This window comes from Macrobrachium nipponense, chromosome 6 (genome assembly GCF_015104395.2).
Source record: "Macrobrachium nipponense isolate FS-2020 chromosome 6, ASM1510439v2, whole genome shotgun sequence".
Taxonomy (NCBI): Eukaryota; Metazoa; Arthropoda; class Malacostraca; order Decapoda; family Palaemonidae; genus Macrobrachium; species Macrobrachium nipponense.
The window spans coordinates 56,784,152-56,802,697 of record NC_061108.1 but is presented as its reverse complement, the minus strand read 5'-3'; the positions used below and the strand labels follow the sequence as shown (position 1 = coordinate 56,802,697).

General features: G+C 41.9%; 1 protein-coding gene across 4 annotated transcripts in view; it reads right to left on the bottom strand.

Moving 5' to 3' along the window:
- Nucleotides 1-18,546, bottom strand: part of LOC135216423 (long-chain fatty acid transport protein 4-like) — a 179,917-nt gene that overhangs the window by 69,540 nt on the left and 91,831 nt on the right. For 3 of the 4 annotated variants that reach the window (XM_064251768.1, XM_064251770.1, XM_064251769.1), the window contains exons 9-10: nucleotides 225-311; nucleotides 32-106 (exon numbers count right to left, since the gene is read on the bottom strand). In XM_064251768.1, coding sequence (XP_064107838.1) covers nucleotides 32-106; nucleotides 225-311 — 162 coding nt within the window. The remainder of the gene's footprint in view (nucleotides 1-31; nucleotides 107-224; nucleotides 312-18,546) is intronic. The other variant, XM_064251771.1, reaches the window with a different exon arrangement.

Genomic DNA, 18,546 nt, shown 5'->3' with positions numbered 1-18,546 from the left:
ATTTCCTGCAACCCTGAGTCATTCAACATACCTTGTGCTGTGTATCCTCAGGTTTGGGAGGAGCACTTAATAAATATCGACAAATTTCTCCAACATACTGTCCAACCTATAATCAGAGGAAAAACGTGAAAATTTCAGGACTAGGGTAACCCCATCTGATATCAAATAAAAAAAACACAATGGAAACAGTAAATCAGTAATAAAAAAAATCAACAATTACATACTGTGCATCCATATTTTTTGGCCTCCACCCAGTACTGAGAAACAGAAAATTTTTGACGTATGACTGCTGTGTTATTGAAGAGAAGTACCTGCAGTAGGCAAAGCAAAATGAGTGAAATGGACATCATACTCAAAAGTATAGCAAAGATGCATCGTAGTGGTGACTGATTATCATTAAATTGATTTCAAAAAATGAAATGCTATAAGTATTCATAAAAATTTTGCAATGGCCAAATACTGAGGTGGCATTACTCAGTTTTTTTGCAGTGGTGTTTTGGTTACCAATATTTTGCCAATAATAAACCTGTTTCACATTTGTCAAATAACTTTACTAAAATATTCTTGCTTTCTAAGGTTTGCTGACATCAACGATCAAAAGAAAATGACAAGACTCATCAGCGCCTCGGATTAATACCACTCAATGCAATCTTCATAAAAGAAATCTGTATTACAAAATGAAACTCACACATATACACAGATATATCATGAACTCTTTAAACAGCAAGCATTCAACAGCAGATTTGTTTCAACAATCAATACAGTAAGTTTAGTTCTAAAAGATAGGGGAAAGACCGACAATTAGAATGCAATTATGCCTCTCCAATTTATATTTATACAAATTTCTAAAGTTTAATCAATATTGTTTTTCACAGGTATGAGATTTTTTTTTAAGGCACTAGGCTAGGTTACCATTTCCATTCCTTTCAAACCCTGTACCAATTAGAAAATCCAAACACAGAAAGTTTAATATTTTTAAGGAATGAATTGAAAAATGCTATGAAAATGAGTTAATATATCCCCTCTAATAAATTTTGTTTTGCTTTTGGGAACTTGGTTAGTTACCCTTGAGCGTGGGTGAGAGAATTAGAGTAACTGGCAGTGCTACTTTGCATTGAAAGACACAAAAAAGGCATATGATAGAAACAATGGGAGGTATTTGAGAAACAGGAAAGTTTGAGAAAAGTTGGCTAGGTTAATTGAAATGATACATAACAAAACATTGGACATCAGTAATAACAGATATTTTGAACTTACAGTGCTTTACATCAAGAATTGGCAGTAAACCCATTTCTGTTTGTACTGGTTATGGGTGTACCGAGTAAAGGGATTATGAATGACAATCTATGAGAATTGTTATATGCAGATGATCCAGTGATCACAGCAGACATTGAAGACGAATTAAAAAGAAGTGTAAGAGAGTGGCAGGTTTCAGGAATTTCTTGAATGGGATGGTATGAAGGTAAATGTAGAGTTGGTTGGTAAGGTTAGTTTTGAGTCAGTCTTTAGTCAGAATCGGTGATGATCAGTATTGTCGACAGCGGTCTGTGAAGTGTTGAAGGCATTGATGGTCAGTTAGGTTGATTTACTGTTTAATTGTTGTTAAGTTGATATTGTTTGCTTTGGAGTTGTTGTGCCTGTGCTGTTGGATTTGTTATGCTTGTGAGTTCCTGTTGAAGTTATATGTGAGTTGTTGTGGTTGAAGGTTGTTGTAGTTTCTTGGTGTGGTGCTGAGTTGTTGAGGGTTGTTGTTGGTGAGCTGTTGTGATTCCTTGGCATTGTTAGTGGGTGTATGTTGCCTTTTTGTGTTGTTGTTTTTTGTGTTGGTGATTGTTTGTGCAGGTGTCTTTTGTTGTGGTTGTATTCCTTGTTTGTTGCTGTGTTGTTGAGTTGTGGTTGCGTTCCTTGTTGGTTTGCTGTGCTGTTGAGTTGTGGTCCTTGGGTGTTGTGTTATTTTTGAGTTGTGAGGTTGTGGTCCTTGGTTGTGGGGTTGTGGTTCTTGGTTGTTGTCTTTATTGTTGTTATTGTCTCAGTGACCTCGACCAGTTGACAGCACAGCATAGCCCTGAGTATCTGCAGTTGGGTAAGTACATGTGTTTGTATTTTGTTTGTTCTTTGTGTAGGTAAGTCAGTTGTCCTGTCTGTATTCCGTAGTGTAAAGAGGAAAGTGTGACTGAGGGTGAGTTTGACAGCTGGATTGGTTAAGTTTATGTGGGGGGGATTTTGCCCGAACAGGGTAGTGTGATTGGTGAAGGAAAGTGAGGATGGAAGGGTTGAAGGAGATGGAGAGGTTGAAGGAGGATGGAGAGGTTGAAGGAGGAATTGCGGTTGGAGAGGGACGCTAAGGAAAGATTGGAAGTGGAGAATGAGAGGTTGAGGGTAGAGTGTGAGGAGCTGAAGAGCGAGTTAGAGGAAATGAGACAAATGCTAAGGAGTGGGAAAGTGGAAATGAAAGAAGAGGTGAAAGGAGCAGAAGAGAGAATGGTAGAGAAAATGGACAAAAAATTCGAAGTAATGATGAATGCAGTGCAGGAGATGATGAAGGGATTCATGGGAGAGGGAGCAATAGGAGGTAGGCCTACTGGGTCTTGTGACGGGCTAGGAGTGAGTGGTAAAGAAAGTGGAAGAGCAAGTCTGAGGACAAGAATAAGAAGGGGGCTGAGGAAAAGAAGAATAAGGGAAAGAAAGTTAGTAAGGGTAACAGACAGGATGTGGCTAGGACTGAATACATTGGGGAAAGGGTTGAGAGTGATTTAGATAGCAGTGAGTAGAAACAGGTGGGTAGAAAGAAGGGTAAGAAGAGCGTAATCAAGAGTATGGATGTAAGTATGGAAGTGGATTCGCTATATTCGAAAGAGGGGAAAGAAGGGTCAGAATGGAAGTAGGGAAAGCAGGGTCAGAATGGAAGTAGCGAAAGTGAGAGTGAGAGTGAGCAGTTAGTACGAAAGGCTGTGTATATGAAAGAGGTAACCTGATGTGCAGGATAAGAGGAATACGGTAGTAAGGACATAGGGGACTTTTTTTTATAAAGGAATATGAGAAGTATTGTGAGGCTAAGTATGGGGATAACAAGAGAGTCTGGGCATGAGAGTTAGGTAGCTTTTTGATGGGATTTTTGTTGAGTATGTATGGGGTAATGATGAATGTAGGGAATGTGCCGTATGAGAGTGTGAAAGCCAGGATTGTGGAACAGGCAAAGAGGATAAAGAGTAGCGTTAGATATAGGAGAAAGCATGATTTTGAAGAGGCAAGAATGAATGTTGGTGAGTCGTTGTCAATGTATTTCTGTAGGTTAGAAACATTAGCCAGGAAAAAGTTTGGGGACAAAGGGATAGATGAGTGTAAGGAGTTAGTGAGCAAGTTGTTGGCGACTGTACCAGAGAGTGTATACAAGTTTATAAATCTGAAACGTAAGGAGAAAATGTGATGGACGAATGAAAGGTTGACGTGGAATGACATTTTAGAAATAGTAGAAGATTATGAGCTAGATAGGTGTATGAAAGAGAGTAGAAGTGTTAGTGTTAGGATTGAAGTAGCTGAGGTTGTACCAGAGTTTAAAAGCTATAGAGAGGCAGTTTTGGAAGGGCTGAGGTGAATGGCAGAGCAAGTGGTTGATAGGAGCATTAGAGCAAGTAACATGAGTGTAGTTAGCCATAAAAGAGATAGGAGTGCCAGTATTGGAAGAGTAGGGTCAGTTAGTTGTGAGTGAGAGCAGCAGTGTTACAAAGGAAGAATGAATGTTGGTGGGCGTTAGGAGCATGCTTTGGGTGTGGGCAAATTGAGCATTTTGTGAGCAAGTGTAAGAAAGATAGGGATATTAGGTGTTACAGGTGTGGACAGGTAGGGCACATAGCTAGTGGATGTCGGGGCACCCGTATGAACGTAGTTTGTGGCAACTGCGGGAAGAACGGACATTATGCTAGGATGCGTAAAGAACAGCTTGCTTAATGTGTTGAATGTGGAATGGAAGGTCATGTGGCGAGTGTGTGTAGGTGAGCGAGGATGAGTCAGGTTGGGAATTCGGGAAACTAAGTGAAAAGGGGATTCAGTTGGGTGGGTCCTCTAGTATGCAACAGTATTTAAGGGAGAATGTGATGAGTGAGTGGTTTGAGGTGAATACGTGTGAACCGAGAGTCAGTGAGTAAATGGGTCTAGGATATAGGTAGTTACCGTTGGTTGAGTATGGAAAAAAAAACAATAACAGAAGAAGGTAAGGAAAGGGAATGAAAGGGAGAAACGTGAACTGCATGATAGAGGAGTTAGTGTTAGGGTAAAAATGGTAGATAAGGCATGTAATACAGATGACTTTGAGGGGAGGAATGATACTTATAGTGTGTGTGGGTTTGAATGTCAGGGTTTAGTGAGATTTTGGCAGGAAGGGAATCAGGTGGTAAGGATGTGGTTGGCAGTATGAATGAGTTTGGCAGGAGTGTAAATGAGGTGAGTGATTTGGTGGCAGAGTTATGAGACATATTAGGACAAGAGTTAGAAGGAGTAGATGAGACAGTGAATGAGATTTGGGAGGATGGTAGTGGGAGTCTGACTGGAAGTGGTCTGGGAGAAGTGGACGGCAGTGTAACTGAGAGTGTGTATGAGGGACCTCAAACAATATCCAGGGGGCCTGCGTCCGAGCATCCATGGGTGTTGCGGAAGGCTATTTAGTGTGGGTGTTGTGAGAGTAAGATGTTGCCAAATGTAAGGGGAGAGGAAATATGGAAGCGTTATGGGAGTTTAATTTGACAATGTCCTTAAGAGAGAGAGAGAGAGAGAGTGTAATTGGTGGATGGATGGTTAGCGATTGAATAGGCTGTTGGTGAGTTCTGGGTTGTCTGCTGGTGCAGCTGAGTTGGTTGGTAAGGTCAGTTTTGCATCAGTCTTTAGTCAGAATCAGTGATGATCAGTAGTGTCAGCAGTGGTCTGCGAAGTGTTGAAGGCATTGATGGTCAGTTAGGTTGTGTATTTTTTATTTGTTGTTTAGATGTTGTTAAGCTGATATTATTTGCTTTGGAGTTGTTGTGCCTGTGCTGTTGGATTTGTTGTGTGAGTTCCTGTTGGGTTATATGTGAGTTTTTATGGTTGAGGGTTGTTGTTGTTGTTGGAGGCTGTTGTGGTTTCTTGGAGTGGTTGTGAGTTGTTGAGGGTTGTTGTGATTCCTTGGTGTTGTTAGTGGGTGTGTGTGTTGCCTTTTTGTGTTGTTGTTTTTTGTGTTAGTGATTGTTTGTGCAGTGGTCTTTTGTTGTGGCTGTATTCCTTGTTTGTTGTTGTGTTGTTGAGTTGTGGTTGTGTTCCTTGTTGGTTTGCTATGTTGTTGAGTTGTGGTCCTTGGGTGTTGTGTTATTGTTGTGTTGTTGAGTTGTGGGGTTGTGGTCCTTGGTTATGGGGTTGTTGTTCTTGGTTGTTGTCTTTGTTGTTGTTAGTGTCTCAGTGACCTCGACCAGTGGACAGCACAGCATAGCCCTGAGTATCTGAAGTTGGGTGAGTACATATTTTTGTGCTTTTTTTGTTCTTTGTGTAGGTAAGTCAATTGTCCTTTGTGGATTCCGTAGTGTAAAGAGGAAAGTGTGACAGGGTGAGTTTGGCAGCTGGATTGGTAAAGTTTATGTGGGGAGGGGGGAGGGGGGATTTTGCCTGCTTGTGATCCTGCCATAACATGGTATGGACAACTGGTAATGATGAGTGATGGTGGGGAAGGCGAGGGAGGAGGGGATGGGGGAGTGATGCCTGACCACCTGTTTTAGGGGGGTAAAGGGTTAGACGGATGGCTTGAAAAAGTGAAAGTGAATTAGAAGATGGTGGGCTTAGCAGAGAAAGATGCTTTCAATAGAAATATTCGGAGAAGGCATACCAAGGCAATCAACCCCTACACTTAAATTTAGACCACAGTGGAAATGAAGAAGTAAATTAAAGTATAGTAGGAATCAGCAGACTATTATGCATGATACATAAACAACCAGTCTTAGTTGTTTCCTACAGCACCATAGTCATAAATAAATGAAAAGCTTAATTTTGTTTCCTGATGTCTGTAAAAAATACTTTTAATGAGTGGAACTTAAACCCGGGTTACACAGTGACAATTTCAGACAGCAACTGTCATATGACTGGGTTTGGTGATCAATTGCCTATAGTCGAGAGCCTTGGGTAAAAAAAAAAAAAAAAAAATTCACCTCATAATGGCACTATGACGACTTACACAATGAACCATTGCAACAGCATTGCACAAGTTGACATGAGATTATGTATGCCACACCCTCATTCAATGGCTTTTAAAGGACGGCGACTTCTGTGAGGGCAAGATGATTTATGATGATTTAATTCCGATTTAGTTATGTCACATGCCGACATACATAATGGGATCGTAATGTGTCATGAACATTGATGTTACCATATGTGTAAAGTGCTAGGTGAACTCGGCACCTCATGTCAGTCCTGTTTCATTGGCCACCTGGTAGGTTTTCAGCTCTGTCTGTTTGTCTATCTCTAGTATATTTCAAGTATCTTAAGGCTTTGTTCCTTTTCCTCTCTCTCTTTCTCTCCCTCCCAGTGTATTTCAAGTATCTTAAGGTTTCGTTGCCTTTCCTCTCCTTTTATTCTCTCTCTCTCTCTCTCAGTGTATTTAAGCAGCTTAATTAAAGCTTTGTTGCTTTTCCTTTCTCTCTCCCTCTCTCGCCATCTCTCTCAGTGTATTTCAGTAGCTTAAGGCTTTATTGCCTTTTCTCTCCTTATATTCTTTCTCTCTCTCTCTCTCTCTCTCTCTCTCTCTCTCTCTCTCTCTCTCTCTCTCTCTCTCAGTGTGTGATGTATTTCAAGTAGGTCACATTCAGGTCCTTAGATTAAGCCAGCCCTGTGCTGACACGGAATCTTGCTCCTGGAGCAGCCCGTATATGAGTCTTGGATGTTGCCTAATGGTTGGAAGCATGTGACACAGTCTGACTCACTTTGCAACTTTGTGGGGTTGCCGAGTACTTGGCATATGTCATACTGGAAGCCACAATTCACCATTGCTAGTTACAACTTGTGTAATCAAATGCCGTAAGTCAAGAGGCCATTGAAACATTGTTGCGTGTAGTTTCATGACATGGTGAATATTGACAGTATTCGTGGAACAACGGCGACTATGCTGGGCAGCCTTGTATAGTCGCCATTACTGGCGTAAAGTCATCAAACTCGGCGACTCTGTTACGATTCATGCTGATTAATGGTGACTTGGTTGTGATGAGATCATAATGGAGTCGTAATGAGCAAAATTTTGGCCATTATGACTTGCGCGGTCTGAAATCACCAATGTGTGACCCCGGCTGAACCCACATCCCAATCCATGGTCAAAGGAATAGTGCAAGAACTGTCTTCTATAAACTCTTGCCATTATGTTTTTGTTTGTTTTGAATCAGTGCATGTCTGCTAGTTTAAGCAGATTTCTGCCAAACTCCTTTCCAGCCAACAGTTTTCCTGCAAATATTTCACTACATAGAATATTCAGCAACACTCCCTGCAGCAGAAGATAAACGAAGGAAAGAAAACAATTATCACGCAGTTTTGTCACCGATGATAAACTGTCAAAAATATTTCCTTACTTATGTTTTTGAATACGATTATGTCTTTTGTTAAAGTTTATGATGTTTTGCTCAGCACAGCCCCTATTTTGCAAGTGAATTTGTAGTTACCAAACTAGACGGGCATGGTAGTATGACTCCAGTTTTACCAAAGCTTGTGCAGAACAGCAAAGAAAGAGAGAGGGAGAGAAGTACATGATGCTCAGGAGGGGAGACAGGAAGCTAAAAGACAGCAGGTATATGAGCTCCAAGGGATAAGAATCAAGGAGTCTGAAGGACAGGTACTAGCACCCTACAGTCACTGCAAAGCCAAAATGACCAAGATTTGGGGAAAGGCACAAGGACATGAAAACTTTCATTGAAAGAACTGAAAGGTTTGCAAAAAGCAGAGGCTGGCATAGGGATGAGTGGCCTGTTTATCCAAATCCATTACTAGCAGGTAAGGCTGAGTCTCAACCATGCATTCTAAAGAGGCCCTGCAGTATTATAACCAAAAATTAGTATTGTTAGAGGAGATATGATATGACTGATGAAGGGATTAGGAAGAAAGTCTATGAAACTAGGCCAGATCAGGGTGAAATTCCATATCAGCTTGTAGCTATGCTAAAGAGATATTTCAACAAGTGGACTGAAATAACCGATTGTAAAGAATAAGTTGATGATATGGGAGATATGCTCATCAAGGAGCAGTCTGTCAGTATGGTATGGCTGAGATAACAGTACTCTAAGAGAAAAAGTTCCAAGAAGCATTGGTGAGGTGGTGAAGTCTGTGGAGTGGTACTTGGAAGCTCGTGGGATAAGCTTAATAGAATGCTAGAAATCAACAAAGAGGTTTAATGGTGTATCTAGAGACCAAGGACTACATGATGCTTAGTTGGAAAACTACAGTGAAGATGTTGTGTTTGAAGCATACAGATCTGTGGAAGACAGGAAGAGGTACCATAATTTACCAGTCAGTTAAGATAATGTTGACAAGGAAATGCGACTGTCCTCCAAGATACAGGATGTTGTACATAGAAGTTTGGTAACTGAGGACCAAATGACTGATAAAAAATGGGTTTGTGCATGCAGGGATAAGTATATTCTAAGATATATAGTTGCAAAGATTTATTAATATCTCCTTACTTTGGGGGAGAATTTCATACATGCTATATGCCTAGATAGCCCTATTTAAGACCTTATTCTTGGAAACATCCCTGGCATAAAGGACTCCCAAGAAACAAATGAAGCTGAGGCTGAGATGGTCTACAAGGCTGTAAGAATGGAAAACCAAAGGGAGAAGCCAGAAGAGTGATGCAGGAATGGATTTGGAAAAGGTTAGTACAAAGATAACAGCAACTGGGAAGAGAGCCCAAGTCCAGCAAGAGAATTGCAGTGTCAAACCAATGGCAGTTGCTTCCAGCAAAGTAGTGGGCAAGAACCAAAACTACAGGTGAAGGATTTTCAAGGTTATTAATGATGTGTCATATCATGTTTTCAAGGGTGAACAAGCACACAGGATGGAGCTGACCCATGAGTTGATTATTAGTGGTCATCTTGGTACAAAGAAGACTGTTGGCTGTTCAAACAGCAGTTTCCAGTGATCAGGAATGGTAAGAAATAGATGTCACCAGATTTTGCAAGTCCTGCAACATTTACTAAAAGACTACACCGAGAGGCTTTACCAGCAAGATGTTGCTAAGGAAGATGTCAATAGTAGGAAACCCTTCAGGATAGTAGCTGTAAACCTGATGGTACACATATCACCAAAGTAATAGGTGCATCCTGGTGGTGGTAAACTTTGCTAAAAGATACCAAGAGGCAGTAGCATTCCATAAAATAGAAACTGAGCAGGCAATAGAGGCACTACTTGAGGTTTTTGGTAGGGTATGATCCCCCAAAGAAATGTTCAGTGAACAAGATACCCAGTTGACTTCTGGGATGACGAAGGAGGTGAGCCAAGCAGCTGTTTATGACACTATATAACCCAAAACACAATGTATTGTGCGAAAGGATCAATGGTGTGCTGACATCTATGCTGCAGATCTGCCAGGAGAGACCAAAGGATTCTGATTAGTATCTGTCCACAATCATATATGCCTTGAGAAAAGTATCCCAGTTAAGAACGAGAATTTCACCCATAGAACTACTGTATGGAAAGTTCATGAGAGAACTGATCCAGGTTCTCAAAGAAATATGAACTGATGACTGTGAGGATGAAGTGTTTTAACACCTACCAGTAATGTGCAGGAACTGCCTGGAAGAGACTTGTTGACTTTCCAAGTCTATATGCACCAGAAAAATGCTGGAAATATCACTGAAAAAGAGGACCAGATGGAAGTGAACAAGCTGATGTTGCAGTGAAGAAGGCCTCATGAAGTATGGTGGTGGTTAATTGCAAGACTACAATGATGATACTGGTGGAAAACTGGAGACTGACTTTTCACTAAAGCACGTGTTTTATGCTTAAATACTTATGTTTCATGTACTGTTAGGGTTCATGAATGCATAAAGGAGAAATTTAGGGCTGCACATTCGAATCTAGCCACCATTTTTGCCGCATTTTAGGATAGAGTCTCATTCCATTGTGTCGGCTGTTGGGTTTTAGTGAGTTACTGCATTGAGTTATTTAGCTAGGATAATTTTCTAGCCTGTTCTGAGGCATTTGCATGATTATTCAACCTTTCATAGATAATAAGAGGCTTGTTAGTTTTGTGATACATTCAGAGTAGTAGAGCAGCAAGGGGAAGAAGTGTGCATTATGGCAAATTTTGAAAGTAACTTGTATTTTTCCTAACTATACCAACCTGAGGTCTTTATATAGGAATTACTATTCAGCGAAGCTGGAAACCGGCTGTTAAACTTTTTTTAACAATTTGTATGGTAATTAACTACGTAAGTACCATGTGGGAGGTAACCCCGCCTTGTTGGTAGAGCGTCACTTTACTTTCGGCCTAGGCAATTACATCAGCTTGAGGCATGGTATGAGAAGGCATTAAGTATAATGACCTCAGGTTTATATAGTTAGGAAAAATACTAATTACTTTCAAAATTTGTCATTTGTTCCTACACAATGTAAAACCTTTCACTCTTTATATAGGAAGACTTACCTCTTGGAGGGAGGAAGCTGAGTAAGTCTCTGAACTGACTGGTAGTTTGCCACACCTAGGCCTTCTTCCTGGTTGACAGATCAACGAAAGAAGGCCTCACCCCTGACAAAACAAATTAAGTAATGGAGCTGAGTATTTGATTGCCAGACTTCTAGGCTCTTTCTCAAATAGATGGGTGTAAAGCAACATCTTTTGAGAAGAAAGCGAAGATAGAATCTTACTTATTGGAGAAAATGGTAGGCCATACAAAGCAATGGGTTAGACATTGTCCATCCCTCTCTCTCCTTGTCACAAAGAGAGGGGAGGGTTTGCTTCTATAAAGGCTAAGAATTTATAGAATGGAGGTCAGCTGTATAACTCACCTGCATCTGAGCCTGTTCCAGCTTGTGAAGGCCTACTAACTTGTCCTCTACTTGCAGGAGGAGGATCAAATTAATGGAAGGGGAGTGGGAGGAAAAGTCACTCCACACTCTCTTAATCATATGCACCTTAGGCAAGATGATACCTGTCCTCTTAGAGGAGATGCGTAAGTTACACAACTTGTTGAGTAGCCACTACAGGACCCAACAAAAAAGTGTCCAAGGACTTGTGGGCAATATAACTTCGTAGGCTTTCACGTGGGGAGTGGGGAGTACTCGTGAAGTCTTCTCATGAAGCAGTGTGCCTGTCTAATCACCTCATGAAGCCAGAAAGAAATGGTGTTCTTGGACACTTCTTCCTTAGACGAGCCAGTGCTATCAAAGAGTCATCAACACTCAGGCCTGAGATGTTGAGTCTTCATCAGATAGTGCCTCAGTGCTCTACAGCACACAAAAACTCCTTGGCTGGGTCAGCATCAATAAAATTCCCTAAGGAGGGGATCATAAAGGGCTCGATCCCCATCCCCTGGAGTGTTAAATGTTGAAGGAAAGCTAGTGCAATTCTCCTACTCTCTTCGATGATGCCAGGGCTAGCAGGAAAATGATCTTTAGAGTAGATCTGTGACTGACGACCCTCACAAGGGTTTGTACAGTGCCCTACTTAGGCTCGTGATTATGAGAGTCACATCCCATGCAGGCTCTGAGTTCCCTGGGAAGGCAAGACTTTTCGAACCTCTTCATTAATAGTGATATCTCATGGTTAGAACAGATATCCACATCTCTCAGGCAAAAGACTATGTGGCTCTGTATCCCTTTATCACAGAGACAAAGAAGAGCTTCTCTCAGTGAAGGAAGACTTAAGAAGTCCGCAATCTGCTGAACATTGACCTTATAGGAGAGATACTCCTTTTACGACACTAATGACAGAAAACGGCCCACTTGCCTTGGTAGACAGCGGCAGAGGATTTCCATAAGTATCCAGGCATCGCCAATGCTATGTGGCAAAAAAAGCTTCTCTTCTGCAGATGTTGGATAGTTTCCAGCTGTGAAGTGCTAGAGACTCCACAGACCGGTTGAACTGTCTTATGTATGGCTGGTGTAGAAAGCTGTGCCCGGAGGAATCTCTCTCTGTGCCTCGACCAGAAGAGCCACCAGCTCTGGGTACCAGGGGGTATGTGGCATTTGGGAGCCACCAGGGTCATTCTGAGATTCTTGATGATCCTCACTCTGTTGATCATGGAGTGAAGAAGACAGAATGGTGGGAAGGTGTAAACATCCAGGTTGTAAAACAAGTGTTGAAAGGAGTCCTCTGCTGCTGCCCATGGGTCTGGTACTAGGGAGCAGAACATCTGGAGTTTCCTGTTTTGCTGAGTGGCAAACAGATCGATTGACATGGTTGCCTAAAGATCGAAAAGCCTTTCCACAACGTCCGTGTGTAGGGACCATTCTGTCTGTATCACCTGACCCCTGACATCTAAGCATGTCCGTCACTATGTTCCTCTTGCCTGGGATGTATCTGGCTGACAGCTCCAGCGAGCGGGTCACTGCCCACTCATGCACCAGCATTGTCAACTGGTGTAATGACAGAGAAACTAGACCTCCTTTGTTGACATATGCCCCTACCGTGGCATATGTGTCACAACACTTGATCCTGAAACTCTCAAAGGGCTAAGAAGGCTGCCTTGAGTTCCAGGATATTGATGTGAAGGTACTTGTCCTCTCGGCTCTACACACCTGAAATAATCGGCCCTTCCAGGTGCGCAACCAATCGCTCGGTCGAAGCATCTCTAACCTCATGTGAGTGGGGGATGGGAAATGATATAAAAACCCATGTGGAGACCAGAATGCCTTCATTCTCCACTGGAGACAACAAAGGTGCAGCTGTCATTGAGGGACCAACTTCTCCAAGGATGACAGGTGATCAAGAATGACTTTCCACTGCCTTACTGGTTGTTCCTGCATTGACAGGAACTTCTGTGCTATTTCTCTGAACTTGCTGATGCATGAGTCTGAGGGGCAGACTCACACCACTGCCATGTCCATCTGCATACCCAGATATTTCATCATCTGCTGGCGTTCGAAATCAGATTTTTCAAGATTTACTACTATCCCTAGATTGCGGCAAAACTCAAGGTGATCCCTGTCTTGGGGCAACTGTAGAAGATAAGACTTTGCCAAGACTAGCCAATAATCGAGATACCTCACTAGACGTATCTGTGCGAATGGGCCCAAGCTAACACAAGAGTAAACACTTGTGTGAAAACCTTGGGGAGTGGTGGAGAGCCCGAAGCAAAGAACTCTGAATTGGAAAACTGTCTTCCCAAGGACAAAGAAAAGATACTTGTGAGAGGAATGATGGATGGCTATCTGGAAGTATGCATCCATCTAATCCACTGTAAGCATGAAGTCACTCTCACTTATAGAAGCTAGCACCAACTGTGCTGTTTCCATCTTGCACTGAGAGAGATCAATCAATGGCCTTCAGGCCCCCAATTCTTTCTTGACCAGAAAGATTCGACTGTAAAAGCCTGGTGACCAAGCTTTCACAACTTCCACACCCTTTGTTGTGATCTCTCCACAAAGGGCGAGTGCCTTTGGCAAGCTGAGAATAACCACTGGAATCAGACTGGGAAGTTGATGAGGGCAGGCGAGATTCGAAGGGAAGAAAATATCCACTACCTACATCTCGGGTTCATGTATGAGTGACTTGCAGGTTACTCAACAAACCTTTCATAGAAGGAAATCCTTGGAGACCCAAAGATTGCGAAGTCTCTTGGAGTTCGTCAACCTCCATGCCTGGAAACAAAATCAAGTCAGTGGGGGCGACATCTGCTCACGTGGAAGGGAAACATCTCCCTCCTGATGGGTGCTGGCTGCTGCAAAAAGATTGTCCTGGCCTCAATTTTCCCACATACGATCTCCTCCCAATGAAGAGAGAAGATGACGAGAGAGAAGCCGTTCCTGGTATTTTCAGGGGTATGCTTAATCATTGAATATGTTATATCATCCAGTCCAGGAGCTGATTCATTACATTTATTCAAGGCTGATTCAAATTCTCTAATAGTAAAAGGAGCATTGAATTGCTCATGTCTTAAGGTATTAAAATCAATTTCGACCTGTTCCATTATCCGCTGAAGGAGGGGCAGCAGGGACAGAAAGCCTCATTGAGGGATTGAAAGCCTCCAGAGGATTGCTTGCCAAGGTAGTCACTATGGGTGAGTTCCCCTCTGAGGACGACTTGAAGAGCTTCTTCTGGTACTCTCTCCTCGACAAGAATTTATTCCATTGCTCTGAGGACCAGTCGTAACACTCAGAACAAGTGGAATAGGGTATGCAATCAATTTCCTGCATGATGTGCTGAAGAGGTGAGGGTCTATATCAATAGAGGAGCGGAAGTGGTTACATGCTTTGATGGATGTGCCAGGGCAGATCTGCATAGCAACCAGCTTGTGCTTCTTCGGTAATGAAATATGTAGTGGATTATTCATTATTCAAAAAACAAATCACACAATCAGCAACAACAACAAAGAACTATCCCACTGGGAAAGATGAAAAGTTGTAAAAGCTGAAGAGAGTGCAAAGAAACAGCAGGCAGAGCAGTTGGCAGCATACAACATCCATCTATGAGGGCAGCTGAAAGTAAAGTGACACTTTACCGACCAGGCAGGAGTACCTCCCACCAGGTACTTAAATAGTTAACTACCATACACCTTGTTGAAAAGTTTAATGGCCGGTTACCAGCTTCACTGAATAGTAATTCCTGTATCAATACCAAAAGGTTTGTATATCGAGTTTGAACAACTCCCTTTTATGTTACCGAGTGATTTAGAGTGAGAAAACCAGCATAGTGTATATCAGTGAATTGAAGGTTTTCTGATTAATTTCCATCCTTTCCATAAAATTTTCGACATTTGAACCAATGTGGCTGCCATCTTAGTTGTTAGAATAGGGCACGCACACATGCCAGAGATTAACTTGGAACTTTGGTAAGCTTGACTGGCACTAACAAAAAGTTAAAGGGTTTACGTTCATGCATTTTTGTACCCACGGCTAGCTGACATCTACCATCGCCTCTCTACTCAGCACAGCCGACAGCAGAAATATGAACTAGAACACTGTGATTTTAAAAATCATTATTAGTTTTAGAATTATTGTTGGTAAGTTACAACGGGTAATTAATCGATAAATTTTTCCGTGCATCATTTACACAGAATAGTCGTATAATTCATTTTATCTTGCAATTAAAGAAGTGAGTTTGCTTGCTCATTTGGCTGATAGGCCTATGTGTGTTTGTGTGTGTTTACCTACCCGCTACTCCCTTACCAAGCACCCAGCTGATCTTCCCTAGGCACATAATCCCGAACTGTAGACAAGTACTAAAACCATCCCTGAAAAAAGTTGGGGGACATATCTAAAAAACTAACCATAAAAAATTCTCTTTATGTATCCCACACCCAAATTACCTGTTAAATACCTCTTTGAACTAACCTAGGGGTATGGCAAAAAAACCTGGCTGGTACAATACTAGTATACATCTCAGGAATTTGCTGTCCAGGCGACTTTGTTATTGTGGGAATATGCATGTACTTGTAATGAATTCATCGAGTGTTTCTTCTTGTCACTTGCATTCTCAAGACCTTTTTAAATCATTGAAACTGCAAGTAGCTTTATAAGCATTGAACTATTTTCTCTCAGTTAACAACCGTAATGGTTTTCTTACGAAGTGGAGGTGGGACAGAAATTATTTTACCAAGTTTGCTCAAGACCATGACTTGTCTCTAAATTAATTCCGTGGTACATTCCATTATTCCTGTTCGAAAGAAGCCTTTTCATCTTCAAGTAACTTCTCTTTATTAAGTAATCTGCCACGGCTCTTTTAAACCCAAATTATTAGAATGAAGTTTTATTAATTTTGATATATCATTTACCTACATTAAAGATTGCCTATACAATTACAAATACCACAAAATGTATCAGACTTGGGCAAGCGAATTTAATTAATGCTTTTTGTGAACAAGGCCATTTAAAGTACTAGGCAATTGTATTCTGGGCTTTTACGTCCGATATATCTAGTGCAATTGTGTAATTTACAACCCATCAACTGCCACGAACTTCTTTAAATTTAAAAAACTTGCACATAAGTGCTTATTTCATTCTGTGTGTTACTAATGCAGCCTAATCTCGTGCCTATTGTTGCAGTGAATGTCCATTTGATTATTTTACTCCGTTTTTCTTGAGTAACACCTGCACCACGTGTTACTGCTGTGTCCATGGGCAAATTAAGCCTAACTGTTTTTATGAACAGCCCTTACCTCTGTATGTAGGTCAAGCTTATTAAATGTCTCATGTAAGTTAAGCCATTTGTTCTTTGGGATAAAACCTCTGCTCTTGGCTGGCTTTGCTCATGCCCATGTCACACATTTCCTGTTACTATGAACAGCCTACGTATGTGCTGTTGTCAACTGCATGCCATTTAACTTCACGCCGTTCTTTGTGAACAAGCCTACTGTTCTTTGTAACAATTAACTGTTCCTTGGAACTAATTACACATCTGCATTTTGCTAGCCCTTCTATTAGCCTGGTGCAAGCTGAACCTACTGTTTGTGAATAACCTCCACAAACATGTATATTACCCATATTATCTACCATGCCACCTTGTTATAGGGACACCTCTCACAGTATTCATTGGTGTTGCCTGATACTTCAACTACATTTGCCTACGTTACACTGACCTAAGTGCCCTTTTTTAAGCTTGCATGGCCCACACACCCTTATGAGTGCCTAAGTGTAGCTCTAACTCTGTACCAAGTAAATAGCAACACATCTGCCGAGGAGTACAAAACCTTCATGAAGGTAGGGAAAAGTATGGGTTTCAAAGGGGAACAGTTGTCCCAGTGGGTCCAAGACCAGGTTACTGCTGCTAAGAAAGATAAGGAAAAAGAAAGGGAATATGAATTGCAGCTGGAAAGGCTGAAACAAGAAGAGAAAGAAAAGAATGAAGAAAAGCAGCGACAGCATGAACTAGCATTGGAGCAAGAGAGAAAATATCAAGAATAAACCTGAATGTTGTATGAACTAGCCTTAAAGGAGAAGGAACTTGAGCTCAAAAGATCCTAGCAGAACAGTGCCATGGCACTGGCCCAACACTGAGCCAGTAATCCACTCCTGGCCTCCGCTTCCTTTATTATATCAAATATGTATTGGCACTTCATTGGCTCCCTAGAATGATGCAGAGCCAGAGGCATGGCTGAAGCATGTGGAAACCATCTTCTCTGAGTACTATCTGACTGGCACTGAGAAGGCCAGGATCCTAGCAAAGCACATGGCCGCAAAGGGTTGAGATGCCCTTAATCATTTAGAAAATGGTGACGAGGTAAACCTTTTAGGGCCGTCAAGAAGGCTATAACAATGGCATATGAGATTATGCCTGAGCATTGGTGGGAAAAATAGCAAGGTCTAACCAAGGAGATCGGTCAATCCTGGTTTGATTGGTCCTACAAAAAATCTCGTGACTTGGAATGCAAGGAGTTCAACGACTTACTAAATCGACTCCAACTTGAGGACTTCCTCCGTTATGCACTAGGCCCTTTGGCTCTACACATTAATGAGAGACAGCCAAGACTGATGCATCCTGGCCATGTGTATGAGATGCACCACCCATCCTCCAGCACCTCTAATAGGAGCATAGTTCCGCCTGACCCCAGTGCCTCATTAGTGCAACCGAGAAACACTCCCTCTATTCCACCTGTATGTATTAATTGTAAGAAAGCAGGGCATTAAAAAGTCAGCAAAATTAAAGGGGTCCATACTGTAACTGCTCCTTGTAGAGCAGTGGTTCTTAACCTTTTTATGACGACGCCCCCTCTAAGAGTTGGTTCTTTCTTTCACCCCCCCCCCCCCCCCTTGCATCTGTGAGTAAACTTCCCTCCCAGATTTAAAGGAAAATAAAAAATAAAATGAGAAAGCAAAAGGGTTTCGAGGGGTAGATAGGAGGGGAGGCTAATAATTACAAAACATGGTCAGCCCAACGAGCCTAACTAGAGTAGTAGACTGCAGGAAAGTAATGTTGTAAGGCGATACTTTTGCATTTTTTCATAAACTCCTGAAAATATTAGTTCTCACTCTTGTTAAGAAAATAACGAATGTAATTACAGATTTTTTTTTCACTTTTCGCTAGGCTCGTGCCTCCCCTGGAAACTGCTGATGCCCCCTTAGGGGGGCGCGCCCCCCAGGTTAAGAACCATTGTTGTAGAGATTATAGCCAGGTTTACTGCCATACTTGCAAGAAATATGGGCATTCCGCAAATTTCTGGGATTGCCCTGGAAAGAAGTCTGCTGCTGTCATTGCTCTAGTGGCCACTCAGCCATCCTCTTTAGGGCCCCTAACTGAGGGGCCTAATCAACCCCCCTTAACTACTGGCCTGTTCCTGCTACCAGTGTCCAGCCGACAGCCAGCATGAAATTCAGTAGGGTTCTCTCCAGATTCCTGACCTCAGCAGAAGCTCTTCCCCCACTGCAGCCACTCAACCCATGCCTGAGTTGGTCCTT